General features: G+C 45.2%; 1 protein-coding gene across 2 annotated transcripts in view; it reads left to right on the forward strand.

The window, feature by feature from the left end:
- Positions 1 to 20,000, forward strand: part of MYO15B (myosin XVB) — an 810,836-nt gene that overhangs the window by 435,276 nt on the left and 355,560 nt on the right. For both annotated transcript variants that reach the window (XM_078654532.1, XM_078654533.1), the window contains one exon: positions 5,374 to 5,489. In XM_078654532.1, the coding sequence (XP_078510658.1) occupies positions 5,374 to 5,489 (116 nt within the window). The remainder of the gene's footprint in view (positions 1 to 5,373; positions 5,490 to 20,000) is intronic.

The following is a 20,000-nucleotide window of genomic DNA, read 5'->3' on the forward strand; positions in this document are numbered from 1 at the left end:
TTAGTAACCTTAGATTATTTGGAAATTATCCTGAGTTTTGAAATTAGTTTTGTAAAGTAAAAACTGCAACTTTTCACAAAAGAAGCCATAAGACGAAGGATATTGTTTTCAAAGTGATGAAATAACATTACATAACACTCACAGATATTTGGCAATATAAACAGAGGGGGATGTCTTTGTTTAGCTCACTCACAAAGCAACAATGGGCTGGATCGAAAATGCTAACCAACCACACAAAGGAGAGTTACATTTTCAAAGGTTTGTAATGTATACAGTAGAAGTTCCCATGCTGGATGATGCATGTGGGGCAGACCACATACAAGCACAAGACTTGAGTTTGATCAAAAAGCCAGAAATCCCCAAAGGAAGAGAAAGAACATTCTGTGGCCCATTTATAGGCACTAATACCACATCTACCTTACCCTGACGAGAAGGGACAGAAAGAGAGTCTTACATCAGCAAGAATTGTTTTGGACTGAACATTTAATTGCAGAATGTGCAAGAGGAGTATGTTGGTTTGATCCTGTCCTGCTTGCTTACTACCTCAAGGGAAAATATTTGCATGTGGGTGATGATCACACAAGTGAGTTGTGGAAACTGTGTTATGTGCAAGCACATGAGGATTATGTCAAGCTTGTATATATGATAAAAATATGTTGAGCTTAAAAACTCCATTGTTGACTTTGAAACATGTTTACGCGGTAAACGACGGTGAGCTCGTGTTCCAATCAGTCTGGTCATGAATTGTGAACAGCAAGATACTGAGAAATATCGGTTTAACATTTTAGAAGTTGTGAACCATCAAAGCTTTTACATACATTGTATCAGTATGCACTAATGTTTATACAGTTACAGTGCACCAATTTTGTTAAGTGGTCATGGAAAACATTGAAGATAGAAAAATGTGTGTGCATATTATAAAGTGATAATAATATATGACCTGCAGAATTACCGTATTTTGTTGATTGTTGGAAGATGTCCAGGGCCTATACAGGGAGGCTACTTGCAAGTGCTTAGCTTTGCATTGCTATGTGAGTTCACTCACCCTTTGTGCTGCAGCAGATTCTCTAATCTTTCGCAGTGCTAAGGGACTGTTAACACGAGGTGTAAATCGCCAAACTCATTATTAATGTGGAATGAATCGGCTATGCATCTCAGTTGGTAACTGTGGCGAGTGCTGGGACCAAGGCCTGCATGAAACAAAAGGCTTTGCAGCGTCAGCATTCATACTGGGATTACAATATGACCACTGTCCCTTAAGGGACACCAGTCACAATTTCACAAACAGTAGCACATATCATGAACTGGACATTGTGAGGAGTGTGCAGTCTGTGGTATCTCTGCCTGATTTTCCCAATGTCGGCAGCATGCATGCATGAAGTGTAAGCTGACCGATATCGACAGCTTACACTTGGTGAAGAGTTACCTCTTGCCCAGAGTAAGCAGTGCTAGTCCATGATTTGCTCCTCAGAAACATTGCATGTCACTGTACTCCTTTCTGTCCCCTTTCCCTTGTGACTCTCAAGGGTTCGTAGTGTGTGCACTGCATATTGGGGCTTTGCATTCAAAGAGTCATCTCTAGCATGGTGAAAGCAGCCTCATTTTGGGCACTCTACCACTGTTGTATTGGAGCATTTGACTGAGTACACCCTGAAATTTATAGCCACCTTAGAAAATGTTATGAACCCATCCAACTTTGAAAATGTGGTCTGAGCAATAAAGAATATAGCTCAGGAGTGTGAAGATCCAAAGTTTATGTCAAGAGTCATGTAGTCAAAGAACATAGAATCTCCTTCTCCTAGAATGTGGAGGAGTATGAGTGGATTGTCTATTTATTTTAATTTTTTTTTATACATTTTTCTGGAAAGTCATTGGTCCCCAGCATTTTACTGAATTAAAAATCTATAGAAAATACGCACGCAAAAAACTACAGTATTATATATCGTCCTATTTACAGAGTGGTGGAGAGGAACCAAATGACAGGGCTGATGAGACGGTTGAAATACGTAAAGCATTCCATCTCAAAAAACACACATTACATTATTGAAAATGAGTGCTAAAATTCTCAACTTTCCCAGGCAATATGCCTAAAGCACCTGCCTCTCACACAGTTTGGCCATCATATACATTTAAACTCCTGGGAGAGCACTTTAGAGTCCCAGAATGCTGAGGAGGAAAGACAATGAGAGAACTGGTAATTGTTAATTAGTCAGACACAAATGTAAATCAGATTCTCCACATTGAGACCTCCGTAGGTGGGTCATGGGTTTCTGATAATGAGATTTTATTTTGCTGGTTCTCGGGTAAGGTATTGTGAATGGATTGTAACATCACTTGGAAGTGCTCTTGTATAGGTGTTTTGGGGGTTAGAACAATAATCAGGGGGAGAATGGATCATTTGTCCTGTGAAATCAGGGTCTTTATCGAATTGGAGCCATATAAAACCCTCATCAAACGTACACAGGCCGGTAGCGATATATCTTGATTCTCCGCCTAGGTGTAACGTTACAGCATCATTATAGGGTTCTTAGATAGTTTGCATGCTGTCCTCCACCTGGAGGTAGACCAAATGATTTTCCAGTAGTGTCCAGAGATTTAAGAACAGTGAACAATTTGCAAGTGCTCAGGTGCTGTGAATTAAAATTCTCTGCATCACCCTATTGCGCAAGAATTTTATTCTAATGATGGTGATGTGAGAAGGTAAAAACAATTCAGGTGCGAATGTAGACCCAGTTACCAGTCTACCTCACTATTGGGTCGACATGTTTCAGCCTTTTTTTAAATACTAAAGGCTTTCTTCAGGACCAAAGTGCTATAGGAAGCTTGTTGCAGCCCCTAATTATAGTGGTTAACTTACCACCAGCATTTGTAAATTCAGATCTGTAGTATCTGGAATTATAAGAAAGAAAAGATGTAAGTAGTATCAAAGGGCCACATGCATCAAGCTTTTTTGCATTCGCAAACGGTGCGAATCGCAAAATTCGGCCGTTTGCGAATGCAAAAATCCTTTTTATGCATGATTTATTTATTTATTTTTCATTTTTCGCAATTTAAGAAATCGCAATTTTTTGCGATTTCTCAAATTGCAATAGCATTTAAGAAATCGCAATTTTTGCGATTTCTTATATGCTATGCATGATTTGTTTTAATTTGCGAATTCGCAATTAGGAAGGGGAAAATTACCATGAAGTAAACCTTCATGGTAATTTGCGAAAAGTTTCAGAAATTCCCAAAAATGCATTTTTTAAACTTATATTTTACACATACACATGCCCTTGGGACATGTGTGTGAGTAAAATGTACTTACGTGACATTTCAGGGGTGCAAGGAGGGGTTCTTTGGACCCCCCCCTGCACCCTTGAAATTGCATTCTCATTTTGCGATTCCTTAATTGCGAATTTGCAAAATGACAATGCCTTCCCATTGATTCCTATGGGCCTCTAGGCCTCTAGGCCCATAGGAATCAATGTAAAGCGATTCCTTATTTGCGATTCGCAATTAAGGAATCGCAAATAAGGAAAATTAAGAAATCGCAAAAACGTTTGCAAATTCTTGATGCATAGGAATTTGAGATTCCTAAATTGCGATTCCTTAATTTTCGCAATTTAGGAATCGTAAATTCCTACAATGATGCATGTGGCTGATAGTTCTTAAGTATGTACCCTATGTGTCCAAGGTAATCAAATTTAATACCACTGATAAATCAATAATGCTGTTACGATTTATTGTGCAGATTAATAAAGATTTTTTTTATATACCTTGTTGGTTGTACACAAGCATGTTTATTTGTACATAAGGATTCACAAGTCTAACTAGCATTAAGGTAAGGATTATGGCATTCATCATGTAGGTTAAATTACATTAAGTGCGTGGCGTACGCTGGTTAGTCGCCCTGGTATGCGCCCTCACAGAGTCAATTCCAGTATTAAAAACAAAGTTATAGCCCTGAGGACGATCATGATAATGGCGAGCCAAATACGTCGCGGTTATCAATAAGACGCCCTTTTCTCAAATAATAGTATGTAAGGACAAGTGCGCGTACTAATAGAGTGCAAGCAGTTATTATTTTCAAACATTACAGCCACTGTACAGTTATATTAATGTTTTGTCATGCGGGGAGGCTTAAAAGTCAAAGTTAGCGGGAATAGTTGAATTAGAAAGTTTACCTTTAGGATATGTCATTATTTCATTCTTCAGGGCCATTTACCGCTCGGTGGCATCCGACGCCACGCACTTAATGTAATTTAACCTACATGATGAATGCCATAATCCTTACCTTAATGTACAAATGAACATGCTAGCGTGCATACAACTCGACAACCTGCCATACTCGCCATCTTTTAAATAGCTAAGATACTTTGTACGCCTTCCAAACGGAAACCAACAAGGTATAAAAAAAAATGTCTTTATTAATATGCACAATAAATCGTAACAGCATTATTGATATATCAGTGGTACAAAATGTGATTGCCTTGGACACATAGGGTACATACTTAAGAACTATGATACTACTTACATCTTTTCTTTCTTATAATTCCAGATACTACAGATCTGAATTTACAAATGCTGGTGGTAAGTTAACCACTATAATTAGGGGCTGCAACAAGCTTCCTATAGCACTTTGGTCCTGAAAAAAGCCTTTAGAATTTACAAGAAGGCTGAAACGTGTCGACCCAATAGTGCGGTAGACTTGTAACTGGGTCTGCAATCGCACCTGAATTGTTTTTACCTTCTCACATCACCATCATTAGAGTACAATTCTTGCGCAATATGGTGATGTAGAGAATTTTAATTCACAGCACCTGAGCACTTGCACATTTTTCACTGTTCTTAAATCTCTGAACACTACTGGAAAATCAGTTGGTCTACCTTCAGGTGGAGGACAGCATGCAAACTATCTAAGAACCCTATAATGATGCTGTAACGTTACACCTAGGCGGAGAATCAAGATATACCGCTACCGGGCTGTGTACGTTTGATGAGGGTTTTTATATGACTCTAATTCGATAAAGACCCTCATTTCACAGGACAAGTGATCCATTCTCCCCCTGATTATTGTTCTAACCTCTGGAAGCCGAATGGATCATAGGTTCTTTTCCCCCCCACATTGATAATTACGTTTTAGGGGTTAGACCTTATTTATGAGGGGCTCAGATCTCTGGGTGAAGGTATTGTGAATGTGTTTCTAAAATCAACAATAAGGGATTGTGTACAAAAACCTTTTTTGGGAATGAGGGTCTCTGGGGAAAACCATGGAGTAATAGGGTCTCATAGGTCATGGTGGAGGCCTAATGTCTACAAAGGTCTCAGACATGTGGTGAGTTTATGTATGTATTTCTGTTTTTGACCATCATTCTTCCTTCCTTCTGTCAGGCTCTGCTCGCTCCCTGCTAGAGGACACCAACATCAAGTCACTACTCTGCAAACTCTCTGCCAGTGTCTACTTCTCCTATGCTAATGTGGACTGGAAGATATTCCTGCGTAAGGAGGTAAATTGTGTCAGGGTGTCTGAGGGGTGGGATCAGGGCAGCATCTTTAATAGTCAAGGACCAGAGTTGAATCCTTGCCAGTGCTAAAGTAGCAGCTCTCAGACATGTGCCACAGAAAATAGTCACTGGCCATAATTTTCTCACCATCCATGTCAACAAAGAGTTTCTCAATCTAGGTGCATCTAACTTGTAGCCAATAATCGCCATCATCCACCAGAGTATTTCTGAAGTGAAAAGTATATTTTAAGGTTCTCCATAATTGAGGCATTATGGCTATTGGTGCCTCTTTGAATCTCTGTCTACCTCACTCCTTTTGTATCTCCTTACATAGTGGCTGAGATAAATAACAAAAACCGTGTTAACCATCCACATTATTGTTAAAGTCTTGTCTTATATATCTGGGCCACCATAGTAGAGTGTTGTGGCCCAGATATATATAAGCCATGCCGTGTTTCTGAAAATCATACTTGCAACATTATGTCCAGTTCTGAAGGTCACATTTATATTAGTGAATCAAGTTCTAGAGTTCACATCCCTATAAGGATAAACATAAACCAGAGAGTCTAGAGATTGGTAGCATTAACAGTGCATGGGTAAAACCATACAACAATCTTCAGCGGAGCAGTACTAGAAGTTCATGAAGTGTTTAGGAGATGTAGATCAGCATATAAACCAACTGGATGGTGTTGCAGAAGTAAAAGGTTATACTGTGAACCTGAATGGCAAGTCCCAGCAATATGCAACTGGGGTATGGAAACTTTGAAATAAGCAGATATGGCACAACATTTGAGGATCCACAATTGTAAGAAACTATGATACAATACTTCATAGGGGACACTCACAAGAACAGTTATTAGTCCTTTCATTAAAGGTGTATCTATGCCTTAAATTTGCTAGATAGCCACACAGACTGCAATATAAACATTTGATAAACATCATGTTGATTCAAATGTTAGAGCAAAGGCTTTGTCTGGTGGATTTGCTTTTTTCCTTCCTGCAATCATAGCCGTGTCACATTATTTCTACATATGTGGCAAATTGGAGGACTATGCTGCCTCGAGCTGTTCACAATATGTATGATTATGTCTCCCACGATTGTGAGGGAGAGGGCAGTATAACTGCCTTTGTTGAAAGGAGGGTTCCCATGGAGCTTTCTTCTTAAATAATGTTCTTCCACCTCCTCCTACATCATCATATGTGAAAAGGCAGTTTTGAGGTATGTCCATTGAGGGAGAAAGAATCCTCCTCCATAAGAGTTTTTTCTGCACCTTCAAAAGAAAAGTACGGTCAAGGTCTCTATCCTGCCCAAATTTGGAAAGTGTATCAGCTTGTAATGTGTCAACATGATAAATATACATAGGTAAGTATAGATTTACTATTCTTAGTTCCAGGTTGACGTATCTTGACTATATATATATATATATATATATTCATGTATTTATATTTTAGACAGATATACTTCCATCCTTTAGTTAAACTGTATGAGCAGTTACAATAACACGTTGTATATTACACAATGTTTATTATGTGCATATCTGCATTTATGCAGTAAGTGATTGTGGCAATATGTCTTCTATTTCTATGACAGCAATACTTGGCTTGTGGCATTAGCACTTTAAAAGGAGCACATAAGCCCCTGCACGTTGTCATGTGATCAAGGGCCTGTTTGGCTCGAAACGCGTAATGGTGGTGTGGTGTGGAGCTAAATAAAAAATCAGCACCAGTACCTGGGTTTGTCTCGTCTATTAACCTGCATGACTGCTGGAGACGTTTGTATGACGTATATATATATATGGGTTGCTAAATGTTTAAAATGTTTGGAAGACAAACTACATATGGCTTTACTGAGTAGTATGTCCTCACTCTTCACTATCACGTGGTTAGAGAAAAAAATGCATTTGAAAAAAACTATGGAACAGTTGGTATTTAAATGGTGAACAGCTTATTGACTGACAATCTGTGAGCAAGGGCGGATGCCCGAAACGCGTCAGATTTGGTAACTCAACTTCAATAAATACCTGTGCCTAAGAAGAAACGTTGGATTTGCGTGGTTTTTTGACTATCGCGTCGGCGGTGTGGTGGGAAACTACAGCTGATGTGTGTATATATATATATATATATATATATATATATATATATATATATATATATATATATATATATATATATATATATATATATAATATCCAATACACCCTCCTACAATGCCGAAGGAAGGAGCCACAGGCAGGGATTTCAGACGAGGTTGTTTAATAGATAGCAGGTAAAGCATAATGCATTTCAGCTTGTGCCTTCTTCTGATGCCCCTGCCCAACTGAAACTCTGTAGCCCCCAGCTTTTAACTGTTTCTGCAGCACTCCCTAATTACGGAGTAAACGCCTTCCCCAGCCATGTGATCGTCCTTTAAGTTGCCACGATGGTAGACACTGCAACTCCCAGAATGCTTCATACCTGGGCCGGTAGAACATGGAGCGTTTGCAGAGCTGGGCGCACTTTATTCAGTCCAAATGAAATCTTCAGGACCCCTCGAGTCCCCGCACTACGTTTCGACCTGCAGGGTACAGGTCCACTGGGTTGTGGAACGTGGAGAAACCAAAGTTGAATCTTTGTGTTTTTGAGCGTTTGCAGAGCTGGGCGCACTTTATTCAGTCCAAATTAAGGGGCCGATTAGGATGGCGGACGGACTTGCGTCCGTCCGCCACCCCTGAGTAGGAGGGACCGTCCGCATGGGCAGCGGCGGTCCCTCCATGGCAATTAGGATGTGACCGCCACCCTGGCGGTCACATCCTGTATGTTTTACATTGCGGCGGGTGCTGCTTGAAGCAGCACCCGCCGCAATGTAAAAAACGAAAGCTGTGCATTTGCATGCACAAAGCGGCAGGCACCGCACGGTGCCTGCCGCTTCGTGCACGCAAAGGCAGGGGGGTACCATAGGTACCCCCCATGTGCACCCCCCACTCAACCTTCACCCAGGTGGCCCGCAACGGGCCCCCAAAGTGATTGTCCGTATGCTTTTCCACGGCGGAAAAGCCGCCGCGGAAAAGCATTACTTTCCCTACATCCTAATATGGCTGGCGGTGTCTGATAGACACCGCCTGCCATGTTAGTGCTTTTCCACCGTGGTCGCCTTCCGACCGCGGCGGAAAAGCGGCGGACAGATTGTGAGACCCACCAGCCATCCTGATTTGGCGGTGGGTCTTTCAGGCCTCCTCGGCGGATTTCCCGCATACTCCGGGCCGGCGGTGGCTTCCGCCGGCCCGGAGTATGCGGGAAATCCGCCATCATAATGACCCCCTAAATCTTCAGGACCCCTCGAGTCCCTGCACTATGTTTCAACCTGCAGGGTACAGGTCCGCTGGGTCGTGGGCTGGTTACAATGCACCAGCTACCTCCGTGAAGTCACGGACTGCCGACCGGCAGCATCCCTTGCTTTTCCCGTACTCTGGAGGTGGGCTGCTGCACGCCAATACCTTGGCGAAAAACAAAACTGCTTGCGTAGGGACCGGGAAAGCAGGCAGCCAATTTGATGAAACGGGGCTCCTTAACGTGTCTCTGGCTGACACGAACACATCCAATACACCCTCCAACAACACTGAATGAAGGAGCCTCAGGCAGGGATTTCAGACGAGGTTCTTTAATAGATAGCAGGTAAGGAATAATGCATTTCGGCTTGTGCCTTCTTCAGATGCCTCCGCCCAACTAAAAGTCCGTGGCCCCCAGCTTTTAACTGTTTCTGCAGCACTCCCTAATTACGGCTCCCCCAACCATGTGATTTTCCCCTAAGTTGCCACAATGGTATATATATCATTGTGGGTTTCTGGGTTTCTGGAGTGCATCCTGATAACCGATGGTACTAGGTTGAGGCGACACCACACAGGCCTCATTACAACTGCAAACAGCTTTCTCCCCATCAAGAGAAAACCTGCACTACAATCCTTTAGGAAATTCCATTTTATTGATAGACATCACTTGCCACTTAGGAAAGCGTTTCAGGTGTCCCCACAGCCTTTGTCAACATTTTCAACCTTACTTATATTTTTTTTATTTATAAAGTTTTATATAGTGCGAATATGACCTACAAGGGTATCAGAGCACTTTACAATACACTGTTTTTAAACGATTGGGGTAATATACATACATTTGAAATTCGACATTCAATACAAAAGAGGTAGACAGTGGTATACGTATAACATAGGCGGCTAATAGTCATCAAAGCATTAACCCCTTCCATCATGAGTTGCGCCGCTCGCATGCTCATGACGAGCTCAGCTCGTCATGTAACGCGGTCTTTTCAAAAAAGCCGCACAGCGCGAAAATCGCGGCCGCACGCATGCGGTTAAAGTCTTAGGATGTGAATTTGTTCATCAGAAGCATTTTTACTTCTTTTTTGGAAGAGGTAAAGGAAGAGATTCTGCGTACATCTGGAAGTAAGGAGTTCCAAATCTTTGGGGCAATACCTGAAAATGCTCTGCAATCAGTCTCTTTTTGTAGAAGTGGTTTCAGTAGTAGTGAACTCGCACTTCGGGATTGTCTGCATCCTCCCGACCGCTCTAGCTTTTGTGCTAAGTAACCGGGGGTGTTGCTATGCAGGGCTTTATGGGTCATGCAGGCGATCTTTAGTTGTAGTCTTGCCTCGTAGGGTAGCCAGTTCAGAACTTTCAAGGTCGAAGAAATGTGGTTATTACTTTTAGTTCCTGAGACCAGTCTGGCCACAGCGTTAAGCGATGCCCTCAGCTGGGCCAGCTTGTATTTGGGAAGAAAGCATAGAGTGGTGCTTCCATAGTCCAATCTTGGTAACACTAGGGCCTGTACAGCCATTTTTAAGTCGGACTGTGGGAGGAAGGGTTTAAGTTTCCTTAGGATACTCATCTGATGGTTAGCTCCCTTGGTGGCATTATTGATTTGCGCATGCATATTTAAGGGTTAGTCTAGGGTGACTCCCAAGGATTTCGCAGAGTCAATGATGTGGGGAGCACAGTCAAAGGAAGTTAGATGCTTCAGCCATAAGTCTATCTTGGGTGTGTGATTGGGGAAGGGGGGGATGAGAAGGAATTCCGTTCTTTGGTGTTAAGCATGAGGTGGTTGCCAGTGAGCCAACCTTGATTATTATGTAAAATAGCTTTGATTGAGATTAAGTCATCTGGAGAAGAGATTCGCATATACAGTTGTGTACATCCACATTCAGGTGATATAGAATGTTCGCAGAGTTCATCACGTTTGCCAGGGGTTCCATGAGTATATTAAAAAGAATAGGTGATAGTGCTGAGCCCTGTGGAACCCCTAGGGTGACCATGGAGGGTTGAGAAAGTAACTGCTTCATCTTGATTCTTTGGGTTCTGTTATTTAGGAAGGAGGTGAACCATTGTAACACTGGGTCAGTTAGGTCCATCTTTCGTTCGAGTAGGGACAGTAGGTTGTCATGCTTAACTGTGTCGAAAGCGGAGGATAAATCAAGAAGTATCAAAAGACATGTTTCATTATGGTCTAACATTTTTAGTAGGTCATCCATTATGTGGGTGAGTGCTGATTCAGTGCTGTGACCTTGACGGAAGCTGGATTGGTGTTTGTCTAGGAGGTTGTAGTTCTCGATGTGGTTGCATAATTGAATTTGTACACATTTTTCCAACAGTTTCGCCAGAGTGGGGATGTTGGATATAGGGCAGTAGTTGTTGAGGTCTGAAGAGAGGGAGTTGGTTTTCTTTAGTATAGGTGTGACCTGCCCTACTTTAAGGCAGTCAGATATGGAACCTTGCCTCAGAGAGGCGTTTACAATCTTTGACCGTAAGGGTAGAATATCAATCAATCAACCACCCGTGAGGGTCTCAAGGCGCTGGGGGGGTGGTTGCAGCTATTGCTCGAGCAGCCAGGTTTTGAGAAGTCTCCTGAAGGTCAACAGGTCCTGGGTATGTCGCAGCTGAGTAGAGGTTTTTATCATTTTGAATAAAGAAGGCAGTAAGGGATCAGAGAAGTGATTGGAGGGGTTAGTCACTAGAAGAGTATTATAGATTTCAAATTCTGGGATGGGCAAGAAGGTGTGCCAAGAGGCATTGTTTTTTGGAATTTCAATCGGAATACTAAAATGGTCCTTGATCTGTGAGTGAAATGTAGACTCATTTTTTTTTGTTAAACCGTTTTTATTGCAGAACCAAATGCATAGCAACTTAGACAGGAAGCTCGTCATCAGCGTGGAGATCTCAACCCTACTTACATGCACCTCTCCGGTGTACACAGCCATTCAGCCCACATCCCGGAGGCCGGGCGGCAATACTCATAAACAATAAGATTTTTTGCATCCTGCTGTCGCTGTGTGTGTCGTGCGGGGAGAACCACTGCCTGCTTTTAATTTCCCCCCCTTCTCCCCCCCCCGGAGTCCCGTGAAAGGATCCCCTCCCGTGCACTCTCCGACCTGGAAACCCCCCCGCCCCTCCCTGGTCCCCTCCCTCCCAAATGTCCCCACTAGCACCCTGTCAGCATATGTGTGTTCGGGAGTGGCGAGCAGGATATCGCAGCCGTTTATTGGGTGTGTGTGCTTGGCGAGGGCGCTACCGCCGCGGCGTCTCCTCCCCGCCATCCCCCTCCTCTTCTGCTGAGGTATCACGCAGGGCTTGCACCAGAACTTCCCACTCCATTGCCGACTCCTGAGCTCTCTCGTCCTCCTTTCGCCGTGCCAATTGGTACCAAAGTGTGCTCTCGCTCGCCGCCCATTTCAGAAACTCAGTTAACCAGCTTCGGTGCGTGGGGCTCGTTCTCGACTTCCACCCCTTGGTAACTTCCCTTTTGGCTAGCAGGAGGCCCATGTCGATAAATTTACTTGACATTTTATTTTTGGGCGTGTGTGGGAACCAGTGCAATATACTGGCGGCTATGTCATAACGAAGGTCCCTACCCGTCACCTCATTCAGGGTGACGCCAATCTCCTCCCAGTAAACCTGTATGCGGGGGGCAGTTTCTTAGCATGTGGATCAGATCCGCTCCTATTCTGTTGCAGCGTGGGCAAGCTGCCTCCGCCGCCCCGAAGTATTGCCGTATCTTGTCTGGGGTCAGGTAGGCCCTGTGGATAATGTAAAAGTGGATCAGCTGGAATCGGGCGTTCCTCGTGCTCTTTCTAGCGCGCTGCACCAGCTGCGCCCATGTGGTGTCCGGAATTTCCATCTGCAGATCCAGTTCCCACTTGGCTTTCAGCTCGGTCAGTGGTTGTAAGGTTTCGTTTAGCAACCTAGAGTAAAGGCACGTGACCGCCTTGTAGGTCCCTGCGGACATCATAGTGTACTGACAGGCCGGCGTCGTCGGTGGTTCTACTAGCCCCTCGCCCCAGTGTGCCTGTAGGGCTCGCACCACCGCTGCGTGTAACAGGTAGTCCCCCCGCGGCAGGTCGTAGCGCTCCTGCAACGTTTGGTACGGGGTTAGCACCCCATCGTCATATAAATCCCCCAGCATTTGTAGTCCTGCCTCCTCCCAGTGCTGCACGCACGACCAATCACCTCTATGTGGGAGCGCCGTCACCATGCCCAGTGGGAACTCAGGGGCATATGGATGTCTTACTCCCGATCGCCTTTGTGATCGATTCCAACATAGACGGAATGTTCTCTCCTCCAGGGACAGATCTCTGAGTACCAGTCGTTGCTGGAGGGCGATATAAGCAAGCACATGGCGAGCGGTGCCGCTGCCCCTTTCCTGCTCCGGGCCGCGGTATTCCCTCGCAACCTCCTGCGTAAAGGTCTGCAGTTGGGCAGCAAGGTAGTATAATTCAAAATCGGGGACTGCAAGGCCACCTTCGTCTTTAGGTCGGGTCAGCGTGGCCAGCGCTATTCTGCGTCTGCCCGTCCCCCATAGGAAGGATATTACCATTGATTTTAGTTGGCGAAATATCGCTCCCGGCACCCGTATAGGCAGTGTTCGGAAATAATACAGCAACCTGGGTAAGGCTATCATCTTTAGCAGGGATATGCGGCCCGCCACCGACAGTGTGAGGGTAGCCCAGAAGGACATGTTGCCCTTCAGGGCGCGGAGACAGCGGCCCACATTGCCTTCCAACATGTGTGCAGCATCATGGTATACATACACTCCTAGGTATGCTAAACAATCAGGCTCCCATCTGAGCAGTGGGCGGGTAGAGGGTTGTATCTCGCCCTGTCGCAGAGGAAACAGGCAGGTTTTGGACCAGTAGACCCTCAGGCCGGACAGCTCACCGAAGCGTGCCAGGAGCCTTTCCGCCCCTTCCACAGCTTTGTCAGCATCCTCCAGGAACAGGAGGAGATCGTCCGCGTACAGCGAGATAAAGTGACGAGTTCCATTATGTTCGAGACCCCCGTAGTAGTCACCCCTCCTAGCCAGCGCCGCAAGCGGCTCCACCGCTAGGGCAAACAGCAGTGGGGATAGCGCGCAACCCTGTCTAGTTCCGCGGCACACGTTGTACTGGTGTGATATCAGGGTGCCCACCCGAACTCTTGCTTTTGCAGCTGTATACAGCACCCTCGTCCATGTTATATAGCCCTCACCTAGGCTAAATCGCTGCAGCACCTCATATAAGTATTCCCACTCCAAGCATTCGAAAGCTTTTTCTATATCCACTGCTAGCACTAGGGGCGCCCTGGCTTCCGGTGGCGGGGTATTCACTAATCGAGTCAATCTCCGGATATTGTGAGTGGTGTTGCGCGTGGGTATGAAGTGAAATGTAGACTCATGAGCACTAGTTTGTGGAAGGGCATTCTTAGATTCTTAGATTGAATGTCGTATTAAATGTTTTTTCTCTTTTCTAGGAAGAAATTGGCAAGCTCATTGCAATTAGGGTTAGCCGAATCGCTTACCGCCATAGTGTTTTGAGTGTTGCGCAATTGTTGATTGACGATTTCAAATCGGTTTTTTTTGGGACGGGGAATGGCTTGGTTCAGCTGGGTTTTGAAGAAGTCTGCCTTAGCCTTTAGGATTTTCCTGTTGTATGTATTCTTCAGCACTCTCAGGTGATATAGGTGATCAATGGAGGTGCTAATTTCCATAGTCGCTCAGCTGATCTTTGCTTGCGCCGATCAGGGTATACACGGTTTTCGGTAAACAAATACCAGCTCTCACCAGAGCTGATGAACCCAAATTTATTGCGGTAAAAGTACACACACAGACGCATCTCGACAACCGCCTTTCTCATAGTGGGTGCGGGTTAGTGACATCCATAAATAGCATTCAATTCATTGGTTGTTCACAGAATTCATTAACATAAATGAAGGACTCACTGATCTCATTACTCACAGATTTTTGTGGTGCGGCCATCTTGTGACATATTAGATGTAATCAAGATGTATTTCGTGAGCACCCGGGGATCCCACACAGGCAAATCAGTGAAGGGTCCGAGTCCCTAGATATCTAAAAAAAAAATTCTTAAACAATATAAAAACTACTGAAGGGATTTACACCGAATTACAAAAAGGCTCTTTGTTGATCAAGAGCGACTTTCTGCCAAATTTGGTGTCGTCGTTGTCAAAATCTCTATGGGAAATTGCGTGGGGATCTCTGTTTTTCTCTGCCCCTCTTGACGAATCTCCCAGGAACTTTTCTGCTACCGGTTTAAGTAAGTGGCAAACTAGTTTTGAAAATTCTGTGACGATTCATCAAATGGCATCAGAGTTATTAGCAAAACAAAAAACGCTTTTCTTATGAAAACTAGGTGCTAACTATAACTATCTACTGGCAACCGCCAGAAGGTAATATATGTATATTCACAGTGTTGGCATCAACGATGTAATTTCAGATGTTATCAGTTCCTCGCTCTCCAATATCAGGCGTGTTAATGCTTCAAATGTTTTCCTTTGTTGTGTGCCCTAATTTGGTACGTGGGCCATTGTCTTCTAATGATGCTCGCGAGCACGCTCTGGTCTTGGCATTCGAAGCACGCCGGGACGGAAGTATAACTGGCAGAAGGACCCCTGGTAGCTAACAAGTCAACAGCCCTGATGAGTCACAGGATTGATTCCCTGAGGCGACGGAATACATGTTGGCAAAAAAGAACACATGAACAAAAGAATCTGTGGAAATTTGATACATTACTTAAAGTTAATGTATGATGCGGGTAAAAATCATTTGTATTGTTGACCTTGGTCATATATTGGAGAGTGGGGTGATCTCCCTACCGCTTAGCACCTCATTATACCATGGGATCAGTACAAGTCTTTAGAGTGCCATATCCCTTCAGTATACTCACCCAAGAGGTTAATTAAAGCCCCTAAAGCTATACTTCTGCCTACGGGCCTGGTCCGAGCTCCTGAGATGAATTGTAGAAATCTGCGATGTGGTATTTAAACAGGAACCGTGAGGTACACATTCTTGAGGTCCAGATTGACCATCCAGTATTAGGGCCGCAGGTGAGCCCTTAGGAAGAGAATTCTCTCCATTTTGAAGTGGTGGAAAACCAGCCATTCATTGAGCACTCTGAGGTTTATGACGGGGCGCTGCCCCGCATTTCTACAGGAAAAATATTGCTCAAGAAAGTCTTGAGGTGAACCAACATGGGGCTTATTGCCTCTCAATTAGTAGCTCTGTTATCTCTGCCCCATTAGTGAGGCGGCCTGTTCTGAGGAGATAAGGGGACTGGGAAGTAAGCTTTGGCAGGAGAACCATGAAATTTGATCTGGAATACTTGAACTTTATCAAGGACCCTTGCGTCTGATGTTAATTCCTACTAATTGGATAGAAAATTTGGAGACTTGTCCCCTACTCTTAACGGAGAAAAAGGGTGGATGCTTAATGTGTATGCCAAATTGCTTTTTCGTTCTTTTGTCGCCACCTCTGGTGCCTTGGTGATGTGGTAGCCTTTGGAGAGGAAGAAGCCCCTGAATTTGGTCTGAACGCGTCCATTTTCCCCGTCCGGAACCTTGACCTATGTAGGGAGCTGGGTATTGGAGTCACGCATGCCCCAGCAAAAACCTTTGCATTATCCGTTTTATGGAAGCGTGAACTTTGTCTACAGAGGTAAAGTCTGACACAAACTTGTTCAGTTCTTTCATGAATAGGTCTCCAAATAGACCTCTGTGAGCAATAACGCCAATCTCCGAGATGGCCAAATCCCCAAACTTTGGGTCAACTTTAATTAGGAGTGACTGACATCTCTCCGGTGATATAGCACAATTAGCGTTGTCCAAGAATATACAGGAGCACTGTACATCGCTGGATAAGATTTCTGGGGAGAATAAGGATCCTGAATCCTTGGCCTCCTCAGCCATGTCAAGGATTTTGTCAATAGGCCAATGATATGCAAGAGCTTGTCCTGGCATGACCGCCTGGAATGGTCGATCCCCCTCCTTGGGATCCCAGACATACTTGGCCAGGAAGGTGGCCATTCTGGTGCCTAATTTTGGTGTTTTCTAGCCAGAGACCATGATAGAAGGATTCACCTCTGGAATGGGCCCAGGTACTGGAGGTGAGGCATATACGGTCAAGGGTCTTAATCAGGTAGGTCTGTTGCCCTGGGAACAACTTACATCCTATCAATTTTCAGAAGGACCAGCATAAACAATAAATTAATGCCTGGGTCATTGTCTATTTATGTACAGCAGTTGTATACTGCTTATATTGTTTGTGTACATACCCTTTAAAAGGGGTATTCAGACTTCTGGTGGACTGGCACTGCCTGTTATTAAACCCATGGTCAAGTGCATTGCTCCAGTTTACGGCAGGAAATCCTGTTGAGCCTTTACGTGCCGATCACGGTGAAACAGGAGTGCCCCTTCAGCGAGGAGGGGTGCTGGTGCTATTTTGTGGTCGGAGGACTGCCCAGCATTGACAGCCTTGGACTGCATTGAGGGGGAGGCTGCGCAAAGAGCACTGTGGCAATTCCTGTGGCCTGCTGTGAACAGAAACTGGTTTTAGTCACAGTACGTTGATTAAACACCAGTGATGGCACAAACCAAATTACCTAACAAAGCGTCTACTATAAGAAACATTCCATGCCCCATATAGAGTGTAGGAAGCATTTAACTTTGCCCACTGTGTAAAACAATGTCCCCCACTTACTCATTGTGATAGAAAATGTCTTTGTACTATCATGTGATGTGATTTGATGCTTCTTTTGTGGTCAAGAATCTATTTTCTCAAGAAATAAACAAGCATTTACAATGCAACGGTCTCACCTTTGCAAAAGTTAGAGCTGTTGGCATTATAAATGACACATTTTTCTCTATGTGTTGTTTTTGAAAACAGATAAATAAATGGCATTGCCATTTACAATGACAATAGCTTAATCTCTCGCAAATGTGAGTGTAGTAGAGTTAGTAGTAGATAAAGCGAGTAGTATAGTGATTTGAGAGTAGAGAGTAGTAGATAGTGAGTAGTAGAGCATGAGTAGTAGAGAAGTAGAGAGTAGTGGTGAGTAGAGTAGTAGAGTGAGTAGCATAGAGTTAGTAGAGTTGTACATAGAGAGTAGTAGATAGTAGAGAGTGATTAGTAGAGTAGAGAGTAGAGAGTGAATAGTAGAGTGAGTAATAGTGAGTAGTAGAGTGGAGGGTGGAGTTGAAGGGTGGAGTTGGAGGTTGGAGTTGGAGGTTGGAGGTTGGAGTTTGAGTTGGAGGTTAGATGGAGGGTGGAGTTTGAGTTGGAGGGTGGATGGAGGGTGGAGTTTGAGTTGGAGGGTGGAGGGTGGAGTTGGAGGGTGGAGTTGGAGGGTGGAGTTGGAGGGTGGAGTTGGAAGGTGGAGTTGGAAGGTGGAGTTGGAGGGTGGAGTTGGAGGGTGGAGTTGGAGTTGGAGGGAGGAGTTTGAATTGGAGGGTGAAGTTTGAGTTGGAGGGTGGAGTTGGAGGGTGGAGTTGGAGGGTGGAGTTTGAGGGTAGAGTTTGAGTTGGAGTGTGGAGTTTGAGTTGGAGTGTGAAGTTGGAGTTGGAGGGTGGAGTTTGAGTTGGAGGGTGGAGTTGGAGGGGGAGGGTGGAGTTGGAGGGTGGAGTTGGAGGGTCTGTCTCCAATCCAACGCATAGCTCAGTCGGTCTTCTTTTTAACACAAGGTAGGGTTTCAATGGCGTTGAGAAGCAACTCCCTTTCTGTGGAATTCTTAATGTAGGTATCGATGAGGAGACTGTACATTTCGGAGTGAATGTTCTCCATAGCAATTTAAAAACCATAAAAACAACGGGCTTCTGTGACTTGCACTTCTTGACTAAAACGTTATCTCCCTGGGTCGGTGTATCGCGATCCCTGCTGACTACAGACAGACAGGTCACAAGCAGCACAGGAGCGCACAGACATAAAACATGTTGATATCTCCTCCCCAGCCCTCCCTCCACGCGAGTTTGTGTCATATAAAAAAGGGATGGCGAGCCAAACTTACCGCATGCAGCCTGCACCTGAGCGCAAGCGCATGGGGTCGGACGGATGGGCGGCCCCTCATGCCTCGGGCGGCAGCAGCTCCATGCGACTCGGGAGCCGCTGCCCGCCGGCTGCCGCTCAAGCCTCCCCAGCGCCCCTGGACAGGGCTGCGCGCAGCATCGTACAATGGAGGAGGAGAGCGAGGAGGCGGAGCGGGAGGCGCGGCGGTGGCCTGCAGCGAGCAGCGCGCCCCGCACTTGCCATGAACAGAGTGACGCCCAGGCAGGTAGCTCCGCTCTGCCCCCGGGCGCCCCGCATCAAAGGCCCACCCTGTTTCGTCTCGCCTTTAGCACCAGACAGCTGGCCAGTGTGGAGATCTGCTGGGAGACGGACATGGGCAGGATGCTACCTCAGACGGCCACCCACCAGACAGGGCGCCACCGTGGCCAGAGCAGGGGACTCTCATGGTGCCGTCTGAGGAAAATGGAGGGGGTAGGCTTCCACTGCACGCTGCCCCATGGCCCTGAATGACAATACACACCTGCTAAGGGGGAACGGAAGCTGCACGCAGCCAGCTACATAAAATTTTAAAAAACACAGCAGCTGCTCCGCCTCGGACACTCGTGACGGCTTCTCTACTCACTTGATTTATTGGGGGCTGAGCAGACTGCAGTACCTTGTGTATCGCGCTATTTGGCAAAGAAAAAAAGTCATGGTGATAGAGCGAGGCACAGCCGCCGGCGCCCGAGGGTTTCGCGGACTAACTCAAGAGGCAGCAAGCCCCGTCCTTTTCAGACTGGGGGGCGTGTTTTGGACTGAGGACGTCACAGAGAGAAAGAACCAAAAAAACACGCCCCCAATCCGAAAAAGACGGGGCTTAAATTGAAAGACAAACCTCTTCTCCAATGGCTGGCCGCCGTTTAGGAAGCTAGCCAATGGAGAAGAGGGGCGGGTTTAAGCCTCACTACTAAGAACAAATAATCTCACCAGCGAGACTGCGCATATGCGCAGCCTACGCTAGCCGAGATCTAAAAAGAAATAACAAAAAAAGTATTTGGTAATGTACCCCATTTGCGGCCAGATTCATCAAACCAAAATCCGCTCGCAAAGGGCCAGATTCTGAGAATCTGGCCCTTTGCGAGCGGTATTTTTGCATTTAGGATGCATCATCCCAAATGCAAAAATCGCAATTTTATAAATCGCTAAATTGCGATTATTTGCATTTAAGGA

The sequence above is a fragment of the Lissotriton helveticus genome, chromosome 7 (assembly GCF_964261635.1).
Source record: "Lissotriton helveticus chromosome 7, aLisHel1.1, whole genome shotgun sequence".
NCBI classification, from domain to species: domain Eukaryota; kingdom Metazoa; phylum Chordata; class Amphibia; order Caudata; family Salamandridae; genus Lissotriton; species Lissotriton helveticus.